The sequence below is a fragment of the Stegostoma tigrinum genome, unplaced genomic scaffold, assembly GCF_030684315.1.
Source record: "Stegostoma tigrinum isolate sSteTig4 unplaced genomic scaffold, sSteTig4.hap1 scaffold_371, whole genome shotgun sequence".
NCBI classification, from domain to species: domain Eukaryota; kingdom Metazoa; phylum Chordata; class Chondrichthyes; order Orectolobiformes; family Stegostomatidae; genus Stegostoma; species Stegostoma tigrinum.
The window spans coordinates 50410-68443 of record NW_026728299.1 but is presented as its reverse complement, the minus strand read 5'-3'; the positions used below and the strand labels follow the sequence as shown (position 1 = coordinate 68443).

Sequence of the window (18034 nt, the reverse complement as noted above, 5' to 3'; positions counted from 1 at the left end):
CTCATCCATCCGACGTACGAGAGTTACAGCATTTCCAGTCAATGCTTAGGAAGTTAAAGTCTCCCATAATGACCACCCTGTTCCTTTCACTCCTGCCCAGAATCGTTTTGCCAATCCTCTCCTTCAGATCCCTGGAACTTTGCAGAGGCCTATTAAAAAACTCCCAACAGTGTGGCCTCTCCTCTCCTGTTTCTGACATCAGCCCATCCCACCTCAGTAGACCAGTCCTCCTCAAAAGTTTTTTCAGCCTCCGTTATACTGTCCTCGACAAACAAAGCCACACCTCCCCCTCTTTTCCCACCTTACCTGATCTTACTCAAAGATCTGAACCCTGGAACCTGCAACATCCATTCCTGACCTTGCTCTATCCATGTCTCCGTAATGGCCACAACATCGAAGCCCCAGGTACCTATCCATGCTGCAAGCTCACCTCGCTTATTCCGGATACTCCTGGCAGTGAAGTAGACACACTTCAATTCAGCTTGCTGTTTGCCAGCACACTCCTGTGACACTGAGATCCTGTCCATGTCCTCTCTATTCTCTTTCTCCTGTGTACTGAAACTACACCACAGTTTCCCAACCCCTTGCTAAGCTCGTTTCAACCCACCCGAACAGCACTAGCAAATTTCCCGCCCAGGATATTCGTGCCCCTCTGGTTCAAGTGGATACCGTCCTGTTTGTCGAGGTCCCACCTTCCCCAGAATGAGCCCCAATTGTCCATGTACCTGAAGCCCTCCCACCTGCAGCATCCCTGCAGCCACGTGTTCAGCTGAAATCTCTCCCTGTTCTTTGCCTCGCTATCACTTGGCACGGGTAACAAACCAGAGATAACCACTCCGTTTGTTTGAGCTCTCAGCTTCCAGCGGAGCTCCCTGAAATCCTGCCTGACGTCCCTATCCCTCTTTCTACCTATGTCGTTGGTACCTGTGTGGACCATGGCTTGGGGCTGGTCACCCTCTCCCTTCAGGACCCCAAAGACACTATCCGAGACAACACGGACCCTAGCACCTGGAGGCAACGCACCAATCGTGAGTCTCTTCGGTTCCAAACAAGCCTTCTATCTGTCCCTCTAACTATTCAGTCCCCAATGACTAACACTCTCCTCCTATACCCCCTTCCCTTCGTTGCAAGAGCGACAGACTCTGTGCCAGAGACCTGCACCCCGGTCAGTTTTGAGGTAATGCCTCATCGTAAGGAGGTCAGAATTGACGGAGTGGCAGATATTTAGAGGGTCAGTACTGAGGCAGTGCACAACCGTCAGAGGGTCAGTACTTAAGGAGAACCCCATTATCAGAAGGTCAACACGAATGGAGAGTCACATCGTCAATGGTTCAGTCCTGAGGAACACTTCATTATCATAGGGTCAGTCCTGAGGCAGTGCTTCATTGTCAGAGGGTCAGTATTAAGGTTTAGAATTGAGGGAGTGCTATCTGATTATGTCACTCTGACAATGAGGCACTGCCTCAGGAATGAGCCTCTGACAATGAGGCACTTTCTCACTTCTGAATCTCTGACAAGGAAGCATTCCCTCAGTGCAAACCCTCTGTATGGACCCGATGTCAATGAGGCACTCGCTGAGTACTGACCCTCTGACAAAGTTCCAATAGCTTACTACTGACCTTCTAATCATGTGCCCCCTACCCCATTTCTAAATCTGTTACACTGAGGGCACTGCCTCAGAACTGACACACTGGCTATAAGGCAGTCCGTAAAGACTGACCCGCTGATCATGAGGCTGTCCCTCAGTTAATGACCCTCTAAATATGAGGCACTCCCGTAATTCTGACCGTCAGGAGCTACCTCAATGTTGACTCACTGCTTTGGAGGCACTGCCTCAGAATTGACATGCTGACGATGGGGCACTTGCTCAGGACAGACCCTCTGATAGAGCTGCAGGTTTGATATTAGAGCAGTGATGCACCGCGAGCAGGTCAGTATTAAGGGAGTGCCACACAGTCAGTGGACCAATATTAGGGGAGTGCCACACTGTCAGAGAATCACTCTGAATGGAGTGCTGCACTTGTGGTGAGTGAGTACTGAGGCAGTGCAGCACTGCAAAGGGTCAGTAATGAGAGAAAGCTCCATTTTCAGAGGGTTAGCACAGAGGAAGTGCTTAATCAGAGAGCTATTTCAGAGAGAGTGCTGTATTGTCAGAGTTTCGCACTGAGGGAGTATCACACAATCAGAGGTCCAATATTAAGGAAACAGTGCACTGTTGGAGGGTTGCGAAAAAGGGAGGGCTGCACTGTCAGAGGGTTAATGATGTGGGAGTGCTGAAATATCACAGAATCAGTCCTGAGAAGTGCTGCACATTCAGAGAGTTAGTGCTGAGGGAGTGGTCTAATGTGAAAAGATTGATATCAAGGGGCACTGCCGAAGGATCAGTAGTGCAATACTGTCAGAAAAACAATATTGAGGCAGTTCTGCTGTGTCAGTGGGTCAATATTACAGGATTGCTACACGATCCACGTATCAATGTCAGACGGTCAGTCCTGAGGGAGTGCTGCACTGTTGGAGGGCCAATATTGAGTGTGTGCGACTCTCAAGAGCATCATTTTGTTGGACTTGTGCACTGTCAGAAGTTCAATTGTAAGCAAGTGCCACACTGGTAGCGGGTTAATATTATGGGAGTGCTGCACTGTCAGACGGTTAAAGATGAGGGAAAGCTCATCATCTGACAGGGCATCACTCCCTTCAGACGAACCCTCAGGCGGTGCAGCACTCCAACAAGTTAGTTTCAGAGGCATGTTGTCCCATCAAATTGACCCTCTGAGACAGGAGCATGCACTAAATATCGACCCTCTCACAATGCTGCACTGCCTTAACATAGGCCCTCTGGCAGGGCGGCTCCCTTTCAGTACACACCTTCCCACAGCACAGCACTCTCCCATCATTGACTCTCTGACAGTGCAGTACTCTCTTAATATTGAATGTGTCACACTGCACAACTCCATTAAAATTGACCCAAGCAATCCATGAATAGTTGCCCACTGACAGAGCAACTCTTCCTCAGTTCTGACTCTCTGACAGTGCAGCACTCCCCGAAATACTGTCAGAGGGTCAATACTGAGAGAATGCTGCACTGTCAGAGTCAGCTCCCTGCAGTCCTATCAGATGTTCAGTATTAAAGGTATGCCGCATTGGGAGTGCGTGAGCGTCAGTGAATTCTGCACTGCAAGAGGGTCAACAATGAGGAAGAACTGCAATGTCAATGTCACAGGGTCAGAGCCGAGTGCCTCACAATCAGAGGGTCAGGATTGAGGTCAGAATTGAGACAGTTATGCAGGATTAGAGTGTCAGTGCTGTGGTACAGTAGCACTCAGAGGGTCAGTACCGAGGGAAAGCTTCATTGTCAATGGATCACTTCTGAGGCTGTGCTACTTCGTCAGAGGGCCGTACGAATGTGGTGCCTCATTGTGGGGTTGACACTGAGGGCGGTGTGGGTGAAAAGAATGAGAGAGTGTTGCACTGAGGAGGGACAGCATCGAAAGAGTGCTGCACTGAGCAGGGTCAACACTGAGGGAGTGCTGCACTGAGGTCGGGTTAGCATTGAGAGGTGGTCAGCACTGAGGCAGTGATGGGGTGTTCGCACTGAGGGAGTGCTGCACTGAGGTCGGGTTAGCATTGAGAGGTGGTCAGCACTGAGGCAGTGATGGGGTGTTAGCACTGAGGGAGTGCTGCACTGAGGAGTACTCAGCACTGGGATGGTGTCAGCACTGGGGAAGGGCTCCATGAAGGGGGTTTCAGCCACGAGGGGCGAGTTTGCACCGAGGGGGATCCAATATGAAGGAAGTACCGCACTATCTGACGATCAATAATAAGGGTGTGCGCCACTCTCGGAGGGTCATTCTTGAGGAAGCACCGCGTTGTTGGAGAGTCAGTACTGAGGGAGTGTTGCATGGTCAGTGTCATCACTGCGGGAGCTCTACACTGTTGGAAGGTCAATACTAAGAGTGTGCTGCACTGTTAGACAGTCAATGATGAGCTAGTGATGCATGTGCGACATTCCCTCAACTCTTATCCCATTACAATGAGGCACTGCATTAGTATGGCCCTCTGACAAAGTAGCACAGCTTTAGAACTGACCCATTGATCATGAAGCTTTCCCTCAGTACTGGACCTCAGAGTGCTCCTCAGCCACAACACTGACTCTCTAATCCTGCAGTACTGTCTCAATTCTGACCTCAGTCCTGACCCTGTTACATTGACATTGCAGTTCTTCCTTACCATGGACACTCTGGCCATGGGACAACACTGTTGGCCCTGTTGCAGTGCAGAATTCACTGACACTCACCCTCTCCCATACCTTCAATACTGAATGTCTGATAGGACTGCGGGCAGCTGACTCTGACAGTGCAGCATTCTCTCAGTATCGACCCTCTGACAGTAATTAGGGGACTGCTGCATTGTCAGAGAGTCAGGACTGAGGAAGAGCTGCACTATCAGAGGGCAAATATTAATGGAGTTGTGCACTGTCACAAATTCAATATTAACAGAGGGCTACACTGTCAGAGAATCAATGATGACGGGGCAGTGCGTTGTGAAAAGACCTGTAATAAAAGGCATGCGGCCTGTCAGAGGGACTAAACGGAGAGCTTCACTGTGAGAGGGCCAACATTAGTAAATGTTCCAGTCTCAGAGGGTCAATGTGATGGGAGAACATCTCTCTGACGTTATCTTGTTGGCGGGTCAGCGCTGACGTAGTGCTGCGCCGTCCGAGGGGTCGGAGAAAGGGAGTGATGCACCACCAGGTGATCAGGGAGTGCTGAAGTGAGGGGGTCGTCAGCGATAAGTGGGTGAGCTCTGAGGGAGTGCAGCACAGTGTGGGGTCAGCACTGCGGGAGTGCTGTTCTGAGGGGGATCAGGACTGAAGGGGGTCAGCACTGAAGCAGGTCAGCGTTGAGGGAGTGCTGCACTGAGGGGTTCAGAATAAAGGGGATGCTACACTGAATGGGTCAGAAATGAGAGGGGGGTCAGCACTGAGGGAGAGCGGCACTTGAAGATGTTCAATATTACTGTGTCCTGCACTGTGAAAGGGTCAGTATGAAGGCAGCACTGCAATATCAGAGAGGCAATGATGAGTGTGTGCTGCACTGCTGAAGGGTTAAATTTGAAGTGGTGTCCCACGGCCAGAGTGTCAATGGTCAGGGAGCATGGCATTCTCAGAGTGTTATTGCTGAGAGAACACCAGTATGACGGAGGGTTAATACTGTGGCAGAGATGCACCGTCAGAGAATCAGCCATCAGAGAGTACGCAGTGTTGGAGGGTCAGTACTGAGGGAGTGTTTCACAATCAGAGCGTCAGTTGTCTGGCAGTGCTGGAAAAGCTCAGCAGGTCTGGCAGCATCTGTGGAGGCAAAAACAGAGCTAACATTTCGGGTCCAGTGACCCTTCCTCAGAACTGTTCTGAGGAAGATCCCCAGTTCTGAGGAAGGGTCAATGGACTCGAAACGTTGAATCTGTTTTCTCCTGCACAGATGCTGCCAGGCCTGCTGAGATTTTCCGGCAACTTTCTTTTTGTTCCTGACTTACAGCATCCGCAGTTCTTTTGTTTTTTATGTCTGGCAGTGCTTGTTTGCTTGTGACCTTCTGAAAGCACAGCACACCCATAATCTTGGCCCTGTGGCAGGCCAGCACTCCCTCAGTACTGATCCTCCAACAATAGAGCATTCCTTCAATACTGACCACCAGCGCAGCACTTTATTTCTGAGAGTAGTCTGAAAGAAATTACCTTTGCTTACCGAGAGACACAGGGAGAGCAAGTGCGTATTCTGTAGGTGACTCAGAATGTATTGTAACCTCAACAAGTCAAACAGTATTTCAGATTAGTTTATAATTAAAGATTATTCCAACTGTCTTCCTGGAAAAGTACAGTCCCTACAACATGGGGCTGATACTAATACACTCACTCAGAAGTGACCCTCCAGGAAAGCAGCCCTGCCTCAGAACTGACCCTGTGACAACGAGCTACTCCATCAGCAGTGAATCTGTAATCACGTGGCACTACCTCAATTCTGAAAACATTACACTGAGGCACTCCTCCAAAGGCCTCTGCGTTTTAGGGATTATTTACAGTGATCCCTGTGTTTTACAGGTTAATGAAAGGGGTCACTGTTTTCGGGTTTATTTTCACCCTCCAATCTTGCAGCACTCCCTCAATTCAGGCGTGTAGCAGTAATGTCTCCAGACTGAATCTCGAAAAGTGTTGCAAACCCTCAATTCTGATCTGCGCAAAATGAGCCACTGACTGAGTATTGGCCTTCTGACAAAAAGTCACTTATTCAGAACTGGCCTTCTGACAATGTGACACTCGTCCACATCTGACCCTCCAGCAATGAGGTACTGCCTCAGAACTGATCCGCTGACAGTAAAGCACTGCCCCCTCAGTTCTGACCCTCTGACAGAGCTGCAATACTTCAGGACTGAACTTCTAATCATCTTGTACTCCATCAACTCTGAATCCAATGCACTGAGCTACTGACTCAGTATTTACAGTCTGCTCCTAATACACCCTCAGAATTGACCCTAAGGCAATGTGACCCTGCCTCAGAACTAACTCTGTGACAATGAGGCACTTACTCAGCGCTGAATCTCTAATTGTGTAGCACTCCCTCAGTTTTTAGGCACTCCTTCCAGACTGGCACACTCTCAAGGCTGATCCTGCAGCAATGAGGAATTGCCTTCCAACACAGCCATGAGGCCCTCTTTAGGACAGTGTCTGATAACGAGGCACTCACTTGGTTCTGAGCCTCTGACAATGAAGCACTTGCTCAAGTCTGACCACATTAAAATGAGGCACCCTCAAACTGATCTGAAACACCTCAGTTTCGACCTTCTGATGGCTCTGAAATGCCTCAGTTTATATCCTCTGACTGGTCTTTTAATTCTGACACAATTACAGTGAAGGTCAGCCTCCATGCTGACACTCGGAGTACATCACTCCCTCTGACAGTGTTGCACACCCTGAGCATCACTGACAGTTTCAGCATTCCCTTAATATGGACCAACTCACAATGCAGCACTCCCCTAACATTATTATTTATATTGACGATCTGACAGTACAGCCCACCTCAGTGCTGACCCTCCGACAGCGCAGCATTCCCTCATTACTCACCCTTTGATACTGTAGCCCACCTTTGGTAATGACACTCTGACAGTGTCACACTCCCTTACTATCGGCCCTTCAACAGTGCAGCACTCCCTCAACGATGACACCGTAACGATGCAGGATTCCCTCAGTCCTGGCTCTGCAACAGTCAAGCATTCAATCAACACTGACCCTCTGTTAGTGCAGCACACCCCTAATATTGATCCTGTGACAGTGCAGCACTCCCTTAATATTGGCCTTCCGACAGAGTGGCACTTTCTTGACGAAGACACTCTGACAATACAGTTTTCCCTCATTGCTGATCCTCTGGCAGTGCAGCATTCTGTCATCATTGGCACCTTGCCAGTGGAGCGACATGCTTCTTATTGACCCTCCACGGTGCAGCAATGCCTCTCCACTGACTCTACAACATTAATATTGATCCCCGAACGGGAGGTTCTCTTTCATACCCACCCCAACAAAGAGAAGCCCTCCCTCATCTTTAACCCTCTGACAGTGCAGCACTCCCTTAATATTAACCCGCTGCCAGTGTGGCACTCCGTTACAGAGCAGAACTCCAACAAAGTGATCATCCGAGTGTCGCGCACACACTCAATATTAACCCTCCAACAGCGTAGCCCTCCCTCAGAACTGACCGTCTGACATTGATACACTGATAGTGTCACAATTCTGTAATATCGACCCCCACTGACGCAGCAGAACTCTCTCAATATTGGCCTTCGGACAGTACTGCGCTACTGATCCTTCGGCGGTGCCTCTTGATATCAATCCTCTGACATTATAGCACTCCCTCAGTACTAACTCTCTGAACGTGCAGCACTCTCTCAGGTCTGATTCTGCGCTATTTCAGCACTCCCACGTCATTAACCCTCTGACAGTGCGGCACTCCCTTTATATTATATTATATTTATCAACCCTCCAACAGTGCACTATTTCCTTAATATTGGACCTCTGATTGGACAAGCTGACAGCATCTCATGTTCTTTATCGACAGAGAGTCAGTTGTGTGGTAGTACCTCATTGTAATGGGTCAGAGTGGGTCTAATCAGTCCAACCCCAAACCTAACCGCGGCTTCAGGCCTAAGCCTAGCCTCAGGCCTAACACTCACCCTCAACCTAAGCAGAAGCCTCAGCCCCAAACCTAAGTGTGGTCTGAGCTCTAACCCTAACCATAGACTCAGCCCTCAGCCTAACCTCAGCCTTAACCCAAAACCTCTCCCGAGCCCTACCCCGAACTCCAAACTTAACCTCATTAGTAACCCTAACACAAGTCTCATCCCTCACCCTAACTCTACCCTCATCCAAAACCTCGTCCAATCCTCACACCTAACCCCTAGCCTCGGTCCTAACCCAAACCCTAACCCTCGCCACCCTCTCACGCTAACCCTCATTGTTAATTAGTGAGTACTGAGGTATAGCAGCACTGTCAGAGCATCAGAATAGTGGGAGTGAACTACCGTCAGACTGTCGATACTGAGGCAGTGTCTCATTATAGAAGGGTCAGAATTGAAGCAGTGCCACACTAACAGAGACTCAGTACTGAGGTACTGCAACAGCGTCATAGAATCTGAACTGTGGGCGTGCATTATTGTCAGAGGGTCATGATCTGAGGCAGTGTCTCCTTGTGAGAGGGTCAGTACTGACAGAGAGCCTTCCTTGCCTGACGGTCAGTACTGAGGCACTGCTTCTTTGTCAGGGGGTCTGGAGGGATAGTGTCTCATTGTTGGTCAGTCCAGTGTGAGGCAGTAGCTCATTGGTGGAGGGTCAGTCCTCAGGGTGGGCGGATGATGTGGAGGTGCTGGTGTTGGACTTGGGCGGACAAGGCTGAGTATTGACACTCTGCTACAAATGCACTCTCTCGTTCTGACCCTCTGATAAAGGCAAACTCCCTAATTGCTGACACTCTGCCAAGTAGGCACTGGCTCAAACAGACCCTCTGACAATAGGCCACTGACCCTCTGATAGAGCTGCAGCACCTCAGTGAGGCAGTGGCACTCCTTGAATTCTGATCCCATTACAATCAGGCACTGCGTCAGTACTGACGCTCTGCCAAAGAGGTACTGCCTGAAAACTGATCCAATGACAATGTGGCACTCCATCAGGACTTACCTCTGACAGTGCTAGATTACCTCTGTACTGACCTTCTAAAATGGGTGGCACTCCTTCAATTCTGACCCCCTTACAACATAGCCCTGCTGCAGTGCCGACCCTCTGACAACAATGCATTCTCTGAAGCCTGATCCCCTCAAGATGAGGTCATACTTCAGTATTAACACTGACAAAGAGTCACTTCCTCTATATTGACCCTCTCATTGTGCGGCACACCCTCAGTTCTGATCTTACGACAATGGGGCACTTTTGACCAGCTGACAATGGTGCTCTCCCTCAGTTCTGACACCTCCACAGTTCTGCACTACCTCTGTACTGACTCTCAGTACTGACCCTATTCTGATCCATTACAATGAGGCGCTGCCTCACTTGTGGTTGTATAACAATGATGCACTCCATCGATTCTGCGCAGCACACAGTGCTGTAATACGTCCGTACTGCCCTGTAATTGTGTGGCACTCCCTTAATTTTGACCCCCTTACACTGAGGCTGTGCCTCAGTATTCACCTCTGAAAATAATGCACTCCTACAGATCTGGCCCTCTGATGCTACTGCAATAACTTAGTTTTTATCGGCTCGTCACGTGGTTAGCTTCAATGCTGATGCCATTACACGGAGGCAGTTTCTCAGAACTGACCTTCTAACAATGGCACTCCCTTCGGACGGTCAGATACAGCCACACTACCTCCGTTTTGACCCTCTCATCACGTGGCAGTCCCTCAATTCTGAACTCCTCACAATGAGTCGCTAACTCAGTATTGACCCTCTGACAAAGAGGCACTCCCTTAGGGCTGACCTTGCACCAATCAGATACTGCCTCACACCAAACCCTCTCGAATAATGAGGCACTGCTTCAGTACAGACCCTCTGACAAAGACGAACTGCCTCAGAACTGACTCTCCAGCTATGGCGACCGGCCACAAAACGGACCTGCTGACAATGAGGCACTTCCTACCATCTCCAATCATGTGGCATATCTCTAATCCTGTGGCCCTCTCTCAGTTCTGTCGCCATTGCATTGAGGCATTCCCTCTTCGTTGATCCTCTGAACTCCCTCAAGACTGACCATCCACCGTTGATGCACTACCTCAGATCTGACCCACTGACAGTCCTACAATCTGTCACCATTCCATGTAGCATTCCAGCAATTCTGACCCCATTTCAATGAGACGCTATTTCAGATGGTCACTCTGAAAACGAAGCGCATTCTCAGGACTAAATCTCTGAAACTAAAGCACTTCCTCAGTACTAACTCTCTGGCAGGCAAGTATTGGGGGTTAGGTTAGGGCTGAGGTTAGACTTGGAGCTTAGGCGAGGGTTGGGGTTGAGGCTAAGCGTTAATTGGGGCTGTGTGTTACGGTTCATTTTAGGGCTGAGGCCATTGCGAGTGGGAGGGCTGAGGCTCACTTTAGGGCTGAGACTAGATGTTCGGTCTGAGGATCAGCATTAGGGCTGAGGGTAGGGAGGGTTTACGCTGAGGATAGGGTTAGGGTTAGGGTTAATGCTGAGGTGAGGGTTAGCCTGAGGTGAGCGTTTGTATGGGTTTAGGGCTGAGGCTGGGTTTCGAGTCAGGGTTCGGGCAAAGAGACGCTGCCTCAGAACTGACCTGCTGACAATTAGCCAGTACCTTAGGTACTGATGAGCTAATAAAAAGGCCCGCTCTCAGCACTGACACTGCAGCAATGAAGTCTTGCCTCACAACTAACTCACAAAGGGCTCATAATGGAGCAAGTGCCGAATGATGAAAGGGTGCGGACTGAGGTGTTGCATAACTGTCAGAGGATCAGAACTGAGGGATTGCATCATTATCAGATGGTCAATACTGCAGCAGTGGCCCACTGTAATAGGGTCAGAAAGGTCATACTGAGGTCTTGCAAGATAGGGTCAGAACTGTTGGAGTGATTCATTATCAGAGGGTAGGCACTGAGGCATTGAAGCATTGACAGAGGGTCAACACACTGTCTGTATTGAACATGTGGCAATAATGTTCTGACTCCATAACATCAAGGCACTGCCTCAAAACTGACCCTTAATCCTGACCCTCGCACAGTGCTGCATTGCCTCAGTCGTGATGCTGCATTCGTGTGGTACTAGCAGTTCCAACCCCATGAATAGGATGGGCTGAAGGGTAACATTTCTTGATATTTGAGAAATGGTTGACTTTGAATGAGTCCTGTCAGCATTCCTGTTTTACAGTTAGTTTTATTTCTGTAACTGGTTTTTTGCTTTGCCAAGTCGTTTGTTACACCGGAGCAGAGGGAGCATTTTGTTCCTCGGCACTGGACGTCATCTCGGAATGAGACCGCGAACGGTGCCAGGAACAACCTCAGCCTCCAGGCCAGCCGTTGATCGAGGGGTCCCTCACGGCCACAAGAACATGAGGCTTATTCTTTTTTACTCTCTACTTGTTCTTCTTTTTAATTACTCTTTCTCCATCTTTTATTTCCTCAATAAATGTTCATCTTTCAGAAAATTGGCAAGCATTCCTTTAACTGCACTTGATAGAATCACAAAAGAACCACTTCGATGCACGCTGTCATCAAAAACACACCATTATTATGAGCCACTGCCTCAGCATTATCCTCTGACAATATCGCACTCCCACAGATTTGACCCTTTGACAACGAAGCAAGGCCTCAGTATTGAAGCTCTGACAATGCTTCAATCCCTCAGTTCTGACCATCTGACAAGGAGGCACCTTTATTTCTGACCCTCTCACAGTAGCAATATCTCAGGACTGACCTTCTATTTGTATGGCATTGCCTCACCTTAGAATGAGGTGCTGCCTCAGTCTTCACCTTCTGACAATAATGCACTCCCACAGTTCGGACCCTCTCATACTGCTGCATTTCCTCAATACTGACACTAAACATGTGTGGCAGATCTTTAGTGCTGATCCTTTTACAAGGAAGCATTGTCTCAGTATTGACCATCTGACAATGATGAACTCTCACAGGGGTCAGGACTGAACCCCTGTCCATGAGGCACTTCTTCAGTGCCCGCACTCATTATTCGCCTTCTGACAAAGCTTCAATACCTCAGTACTGACCCTCTCACAGGGCCGATCTTCTGTCAAATCGAGAGAATTAATACAGAGGAAGTGCCTCTTATTAGAGGGTCTGCCTGAACTCTTGGTTGAAGTGTTCAATAAATTGCTACAACCTGAAAGAAGCAATTCTTCCCTGAATTCATGGGCAACCAATTTGAAAATGTGGCCTCTGGTCGTAAAATCTTTCACAAATGGGAGTAATCTCTCCGGATATACACTATCAAGCCTCTTCAGAATCTTAAATGTCGAAAAAATAAGTTTTTTTTCCAATCTTATGAACTCCAATGAATGTAGCCCAACTTTCCGAAGCATAGCAATCCCCTCCGCCATTTCCGAAATCAACCCAGTCAACATGAGGTGTTCGGCCTCCGCAGCACTCGCTCTGTGGCCGTACATGACTTGTAAGTTACAATCCTGCTGCTACGACTCTACTTCTATTTACGATGCAGTCCTCCGTCCATCCGAACGTACTACCCTTGAACACATGGGCTCTTTTCTTTTGAGACACCTTATGAGCTGTACCTTATCAAATGCTTTGTTGAAATCTCAATGTACTACACCAACTGGTGGTCCTTCATCAGTAATGTTTGTTTCCTTCTCAAAGCACTGTAGCAAGTTTGTCAAGTATTATTTCCCCTTTATGAAAGGATGTTAACTCTGTAGGATGTTATAGCACACTCAGTACCCTGTTATTTCATCTTTCATTGCCGGCATGAACATCTACCCAGGTTGACCTAAATTGGCAATACTTGCTTCCTATTTTGTCGAAGTATCTTTGTAATAATGGTGTTATGTTCACAATCTTTCAATCCTCTGTGAATTTTCCACAATCTAAGGATTTTTGGAAGATTATCATCAGTGCCTCCATTGTATCTGTAGCTGCATTGTTCAACATGAGAGGATACAACTCATCACACCCCTTGGATATTTTCTCTACTGATTGGAGTCATGTTTGGAATTCTGTGCAGTGACATTCACTTTTAACAGTTTGCTGAATACTACCAGGAACAGAAATTGTCATCCAGCTGCAACTAAACTAAAGCTTTCAGCACAGAAGGAAGTGTTTCAATTCATTATGAACCTATTAACTCCTGAAAAGGGCAATACGATTTGCCTCAGTCCATAAATGTTCTTTCTCCAACATCCTGAGATGCATTATCTGTATTTCTTCAAATTTACCACAGATTCTGTTTCAATCATCCTTTCAGCAATACGCATGACAACAATTCGGCATTCTTAGTCCCCCTGTAGCCTCCGTTGCACATGTGCATTGTTAGATGATTATTTATTTGTGTGGCTGCTTTTTTGCTCAAATGGATAAAGGTAAATTTCTGTTCTTTTGTCATCAGAACTATTGCCTCCTCACTCTCATCTTCCTTGTTTTATCCTGTGCTGGAATATTTAATTTGTTGACATATCTGAAATATGTTGTTGAATGGATCGGGTTTTGTAACATTGTATTCCCCATAGACCATCTACCGATGCTGTTGCTTGTTCTAACAGTTATTATCTCGCAGAGTGGAAAATGCAGTCTGAAAGCAATGGAACGTTATCGATGAAGAAGTTGATGCATAAATTGCTGCGATCTTCTAAACTACAAACTCACCTTCAATTCTTTCTCAGTCAGAGCATTATGCCGGCGCAAATGAATCGTGTTCTCAAAGGGACTTCCAAAACCATGGAATTGAATTTGCATATTGATTTCTTCTTCCCTCTTCAGAAATGCAAAGTAGTATCGTGATGAAGCTTCCAAGGCGATGATTGTGTCCTTCAATGAACGGAAAAGTGACTTTTAGATTCATGGAAATATTTCACTACTTCTATAGACATGAAAGGCAAACATTCTCCCTGCATCTGACCCAGTCTCATTTTATCGTATCTTTCTGATTTTACACGCCACGGGACAATCATTGCAGTGTAACAGAAATGTTGATCATGGAAATTTATCACTGTTTTCATAAATAATGGCAAATTTTCAACATCTTGCAATTGTATGAAGGCTCAGTCTCATCACACCTCGCCTGCTGCACAAAGACATTCTTACACTGCTTTGAATGTTAGGGCTCAAACAAAACACAATCATGACACAAATGCATCAACACACTACTTTCAATAGGATCTGATATCCTTGCCAGGCACTGGAGGGGTTGCGGAGACTGGTGAGTGGATAAAGTCGTTCCTCTGTTCAAGCAGGAAAACAGGGACTTTCCAGGAAACTACAGACTGGTGAGTGTCTCATGTCTCAAAAGTATGGGCTAAGAAGGGACAGCCAGCATGGCATTATGCGGGGCAGGTTATGTCTTACCAAGTCAGTTGAAGTTTTCAAGGAGGTGACAAGGGTGATCAATTCGGGTAGAACAGTTGATAACATATACATGGATTTTACGAACGTTTTCAACAAGGTTCCTCATGGTATGCTCATCCAGAAGATTAGGATCCATGAGATCCATGGTGACTTGGCCTGCCCACATAAGGCAGACGGTAGCGGTGGAAGGCTAACAAAGATAACACAGTGTAGGGCTGGAGGAACACAGCAGGCCAGGCAGCATCAACAATGTCAGCTTTCCTGTTCCTCTGATGCTGCCTGACCTGCTGCGTTCCTCCAGCTCCACACTTGGTTATCTCTGATTCCAGCATCTACAGTTCTTGCCGTCTCAGTGGTGGAAAGCTGTTTTTCTGGCTACAGCTCAGTGATGAGTGGTGTTCCGCATCGATGTGACTTCTGCTGTTTGTGATATATGTAAATGACTTGGTGGCAAATGTAGACGGGGGATTAGTAAGTTTGCAGATGATATAAGGACCAATGGACTTGTGGACAGCATGGAAGGTTGTCAAAGGACACAGCAAGATACAGACCAATTGCAAACTCGAGCGGAGAAATGGCCGATGGAATTTAATCTGGGCAGGCATGAGGTGTTGCATTTTCGGAGACCAAGTGTTCAGGAAAGGGATACACAGTTAATGGCAGGACCCCAAACAGCAGTGAAGTCCAGAGGGATCTTGGGGTCCTAGACCATAACTCCCTGGCAGTAGCCACACAACTAGATAGGGTGGTCAAGAAGGCATATCGCATGCTTGCCTTTATGCTGAGGGAAACTCAGTGCAAGAGTCAGGATGTCACATTGCAGCTTTACAAGACTTTGTTGAGACCACACAGAGTATTGCATTCAATTCTGGCCGCCACATTACACTCAGGACGTGCAGGCTTTGGACAGGGTGCAGAAGAGATTTACCAGCATGCTGACTGGAATAGAGGGTATGAACGAGAAGGAGGAGCTGGAAAAACTCTTCGTTTTCTCTGGGGCAGTAGAAGCCGAGGGCAGGCTTGATAGAAGTCTATAAAATTAGGAGATACATAAATACAGCTAACGGTCAGAAAATTTCTCCCCCGGCGTTGAAGTGTCCACTATTAGGGGCATGCATTTAAGCTGGGGCGGGGGGGGGGGGGGGGAAGAGTTCAAAAGAGATGTGAGGGGCAAATATTTCACACTGAGCATGTTAAAAGTGTGGAATACATTGCCCGGGGTGGTAGTGGATGCAGATACGATGAAAGCATTTAAAAGGGTCTTTTAGTTAAGTGCACGAATATGCAAGGAATGGAGGACTATGGATCAAGGACAGGCAGAAGGGATTATTTCAGTTGTCGTCATGTTTGGCCCAACACGGTGGGCGAAAGGGCACATTCCTGTTGCTGTCGTGTTCCAAGTTTTATGCTCACTTGTATCATGATTCCAAAAAGTAGGATTGGGAAGAATTTTTGAGAAGCGTTTGAGAACATTATTTCATGTAAGGACAAATGGGATAAGGATTAGGTGACACAGCACAAACAGATTTTGGAGCCCATGATGAATCATAGGGACCTCACAAGCACCAATGATCAGAGGGATCTCAGGATCTTGATGTGTATGCCTGTTGATCCCCCAATGTAATGGACGAGGTCGTTGAAGTGGTTTGGAAGGCACACTGGATACTTGTCTTTATTAGACTTAATATTAAGTGACAGAGTTTCAGAATAGGCAGGGTATGTGCAAAATGTTCGTTTGACCCAACAGTGAAGTCAACGATGAGAAAATACAGTGAGACTTGGACAACGATCAGGCTTGGCCTGGTAAAGGATAAGTTACATTTGCACCATAAAAGTACTAAGCAGCAATCAGCTCCAACAAGAGAGAATATGACCATAACAAAAAAATTCCATGTCCTTACACTCACATCATCCTTACATTTATTTTTTTTTTAAATGTGCAAGTGCTATGCAAGCCATGCAAGGCTACGGGCCAGGTGTTGGAAATCAGGTTAGCACAATTCAGTGCTTGTCCTTGACTGTCACAGAATCCGTGAGCTTAAGAATGTATTTCTCCTGTATGGTTGACTACTGAGGTGCTTGGCTATCCACTAAACCAAGGTTAACACTGATCTAAAACTAAACTGGGTCAGTTATATAACCAGCAGTAGCCAGGTCCATGGTACAAACCACCCTGCTGTGGGACAGGGTCAGGCAAATCCAAGTGAGCGAGCGTGGTTGGAGACTCATTCATTGGGGGCGTAGATTCTGTCGCCACATTTGAGACACCAGGGCTGTGTGTTGCTTCCCTGGTGCCAAGGTCAAGGACATCTCTGAGTGGTTGCAACAAATTCTTAAGGTGGAGGGTGAGCAGCCAAGGGCACCGTGCACGTTGGTACCAATGACATAGGCACAAAGAGGGAAGACATCCTGCGGACTATGGACAAGGAGTTAGCAAAGAGGCTGAAAGGCAGGACCCAGAGGATAATAATTTATGGGTTGCCACGAGTGCCACATGTTAGAGAGTTGTCATAGAAAGATAGGTGAGATGAATGCATGGTTAAGGAGCTGGCACAGGGGGCAGGGTTTCCGGCTCATGGATAATTGGGACCGTTTCTGAGCAAGGGGTGACCTGTGCAAGAGGGATGGGAGGCAAGACGCTGTGAGCGGGACAGGACAGAGGGAACAAGTCGTTGTGAGCGGGTTACGACGGAGGGAACAAGTGCCTGTGAGGAGGTCAGGAAGGAGGGGCAAGTCGCTGTCAGCGGGACTGGGCTGCAGGGGGCCAGCCGCAGTGAGCGCGACAGGACTGCAGGGGGCAAGTCGCTGTCAGCGGGTCAGGGCTGCGGGGGCCAAGTCGCTGTGAGCGCGACAGGACTGCAGGGGGCAAATTGCTGTGAGCGGGACAGGGCTGTGGGGGCCAGTAGCCGTGAGCCGGTCAGGACTGAGGGGGCAAATCGCTGTCAGCGGGACAGGGCTGTGGGGGGCAAATCGGTGTCAGCGGGACAGGGCTGCGGGGGCCAGTACCTGTGAGCCGGTCAGGACTAAGGGGGCACATGGCTGTCAGCGGGACAGGGCTGCGGGGGCAAATCGCTGTCAGCGGGACAGGGCTGCGGGGGCCAGTACCTGTGAGCCGGTCAGGACTAAGGGGGCACATGGCTGTCAGCGGGACAGGACTGAGGGGGCACATGGCTGTCAGCGGGACAGGACTGAGGGGGCAAATCGCTGTCAGCGGGACAGGGCTGCGGGGGCAAATCGCTGTCAGCGGGACAGGGCTGCGGGGGCCAGTACCTGTGAGCCGGTCAGGACTAAGGGGGCACATGGCTGTCAGCGGGACAGGGCTGCGGGGGCAAGTCGCTGTCAGCGGGAGAGGGCTGCGGGGGCATGTCGCTGTCAGCGGGACAGGGCTGCGGGGGCAAGTCGCTGTCAGCGGGACAGGGCTGCGGGGGCAAGTCGCTGTCAGCAGGACAGGGCGGCAGGGGCC

The 18034-nt window shown here is 48.5% G+C and overlaps 1 protein-coding gene across 5 annotated transcripts in view; it reads right to left on the bottom strand.

The window, feature by feature from the left end:
- Positions 1-18034, bottom strand: part of LOC132208377 (pregnancy zone protein-like) — an 86831-nt gene that overhangs the window by 21301 nt on the left and 47496 nt on the right. For 3 of the 5 annotated variants that reach the window (XR_009444453.1, XR_009444452.1, XR_009444450.1), the window contains 2 exons: positions 13873-14034; positions 7011-7247 (listed from right to left, as the gene is read on the bottom strand). Coding sequence is in view for 1 of the 5 variants with exons in the window: in XM_059643982.1 (XP_059499965.1) it covers positions 13873-14034 (162 nt within the window). In the remaining 4 variants the exon portion in view is untranslated. Of the gene's footprint in view, positions 1-7010; positions 7248-13872; positions 14035-18034 lie in introns of those variants that run through there. The other 2 variants (XR_009444451.1, XM_059643982.1) reach the window with 2 other exon arrangements.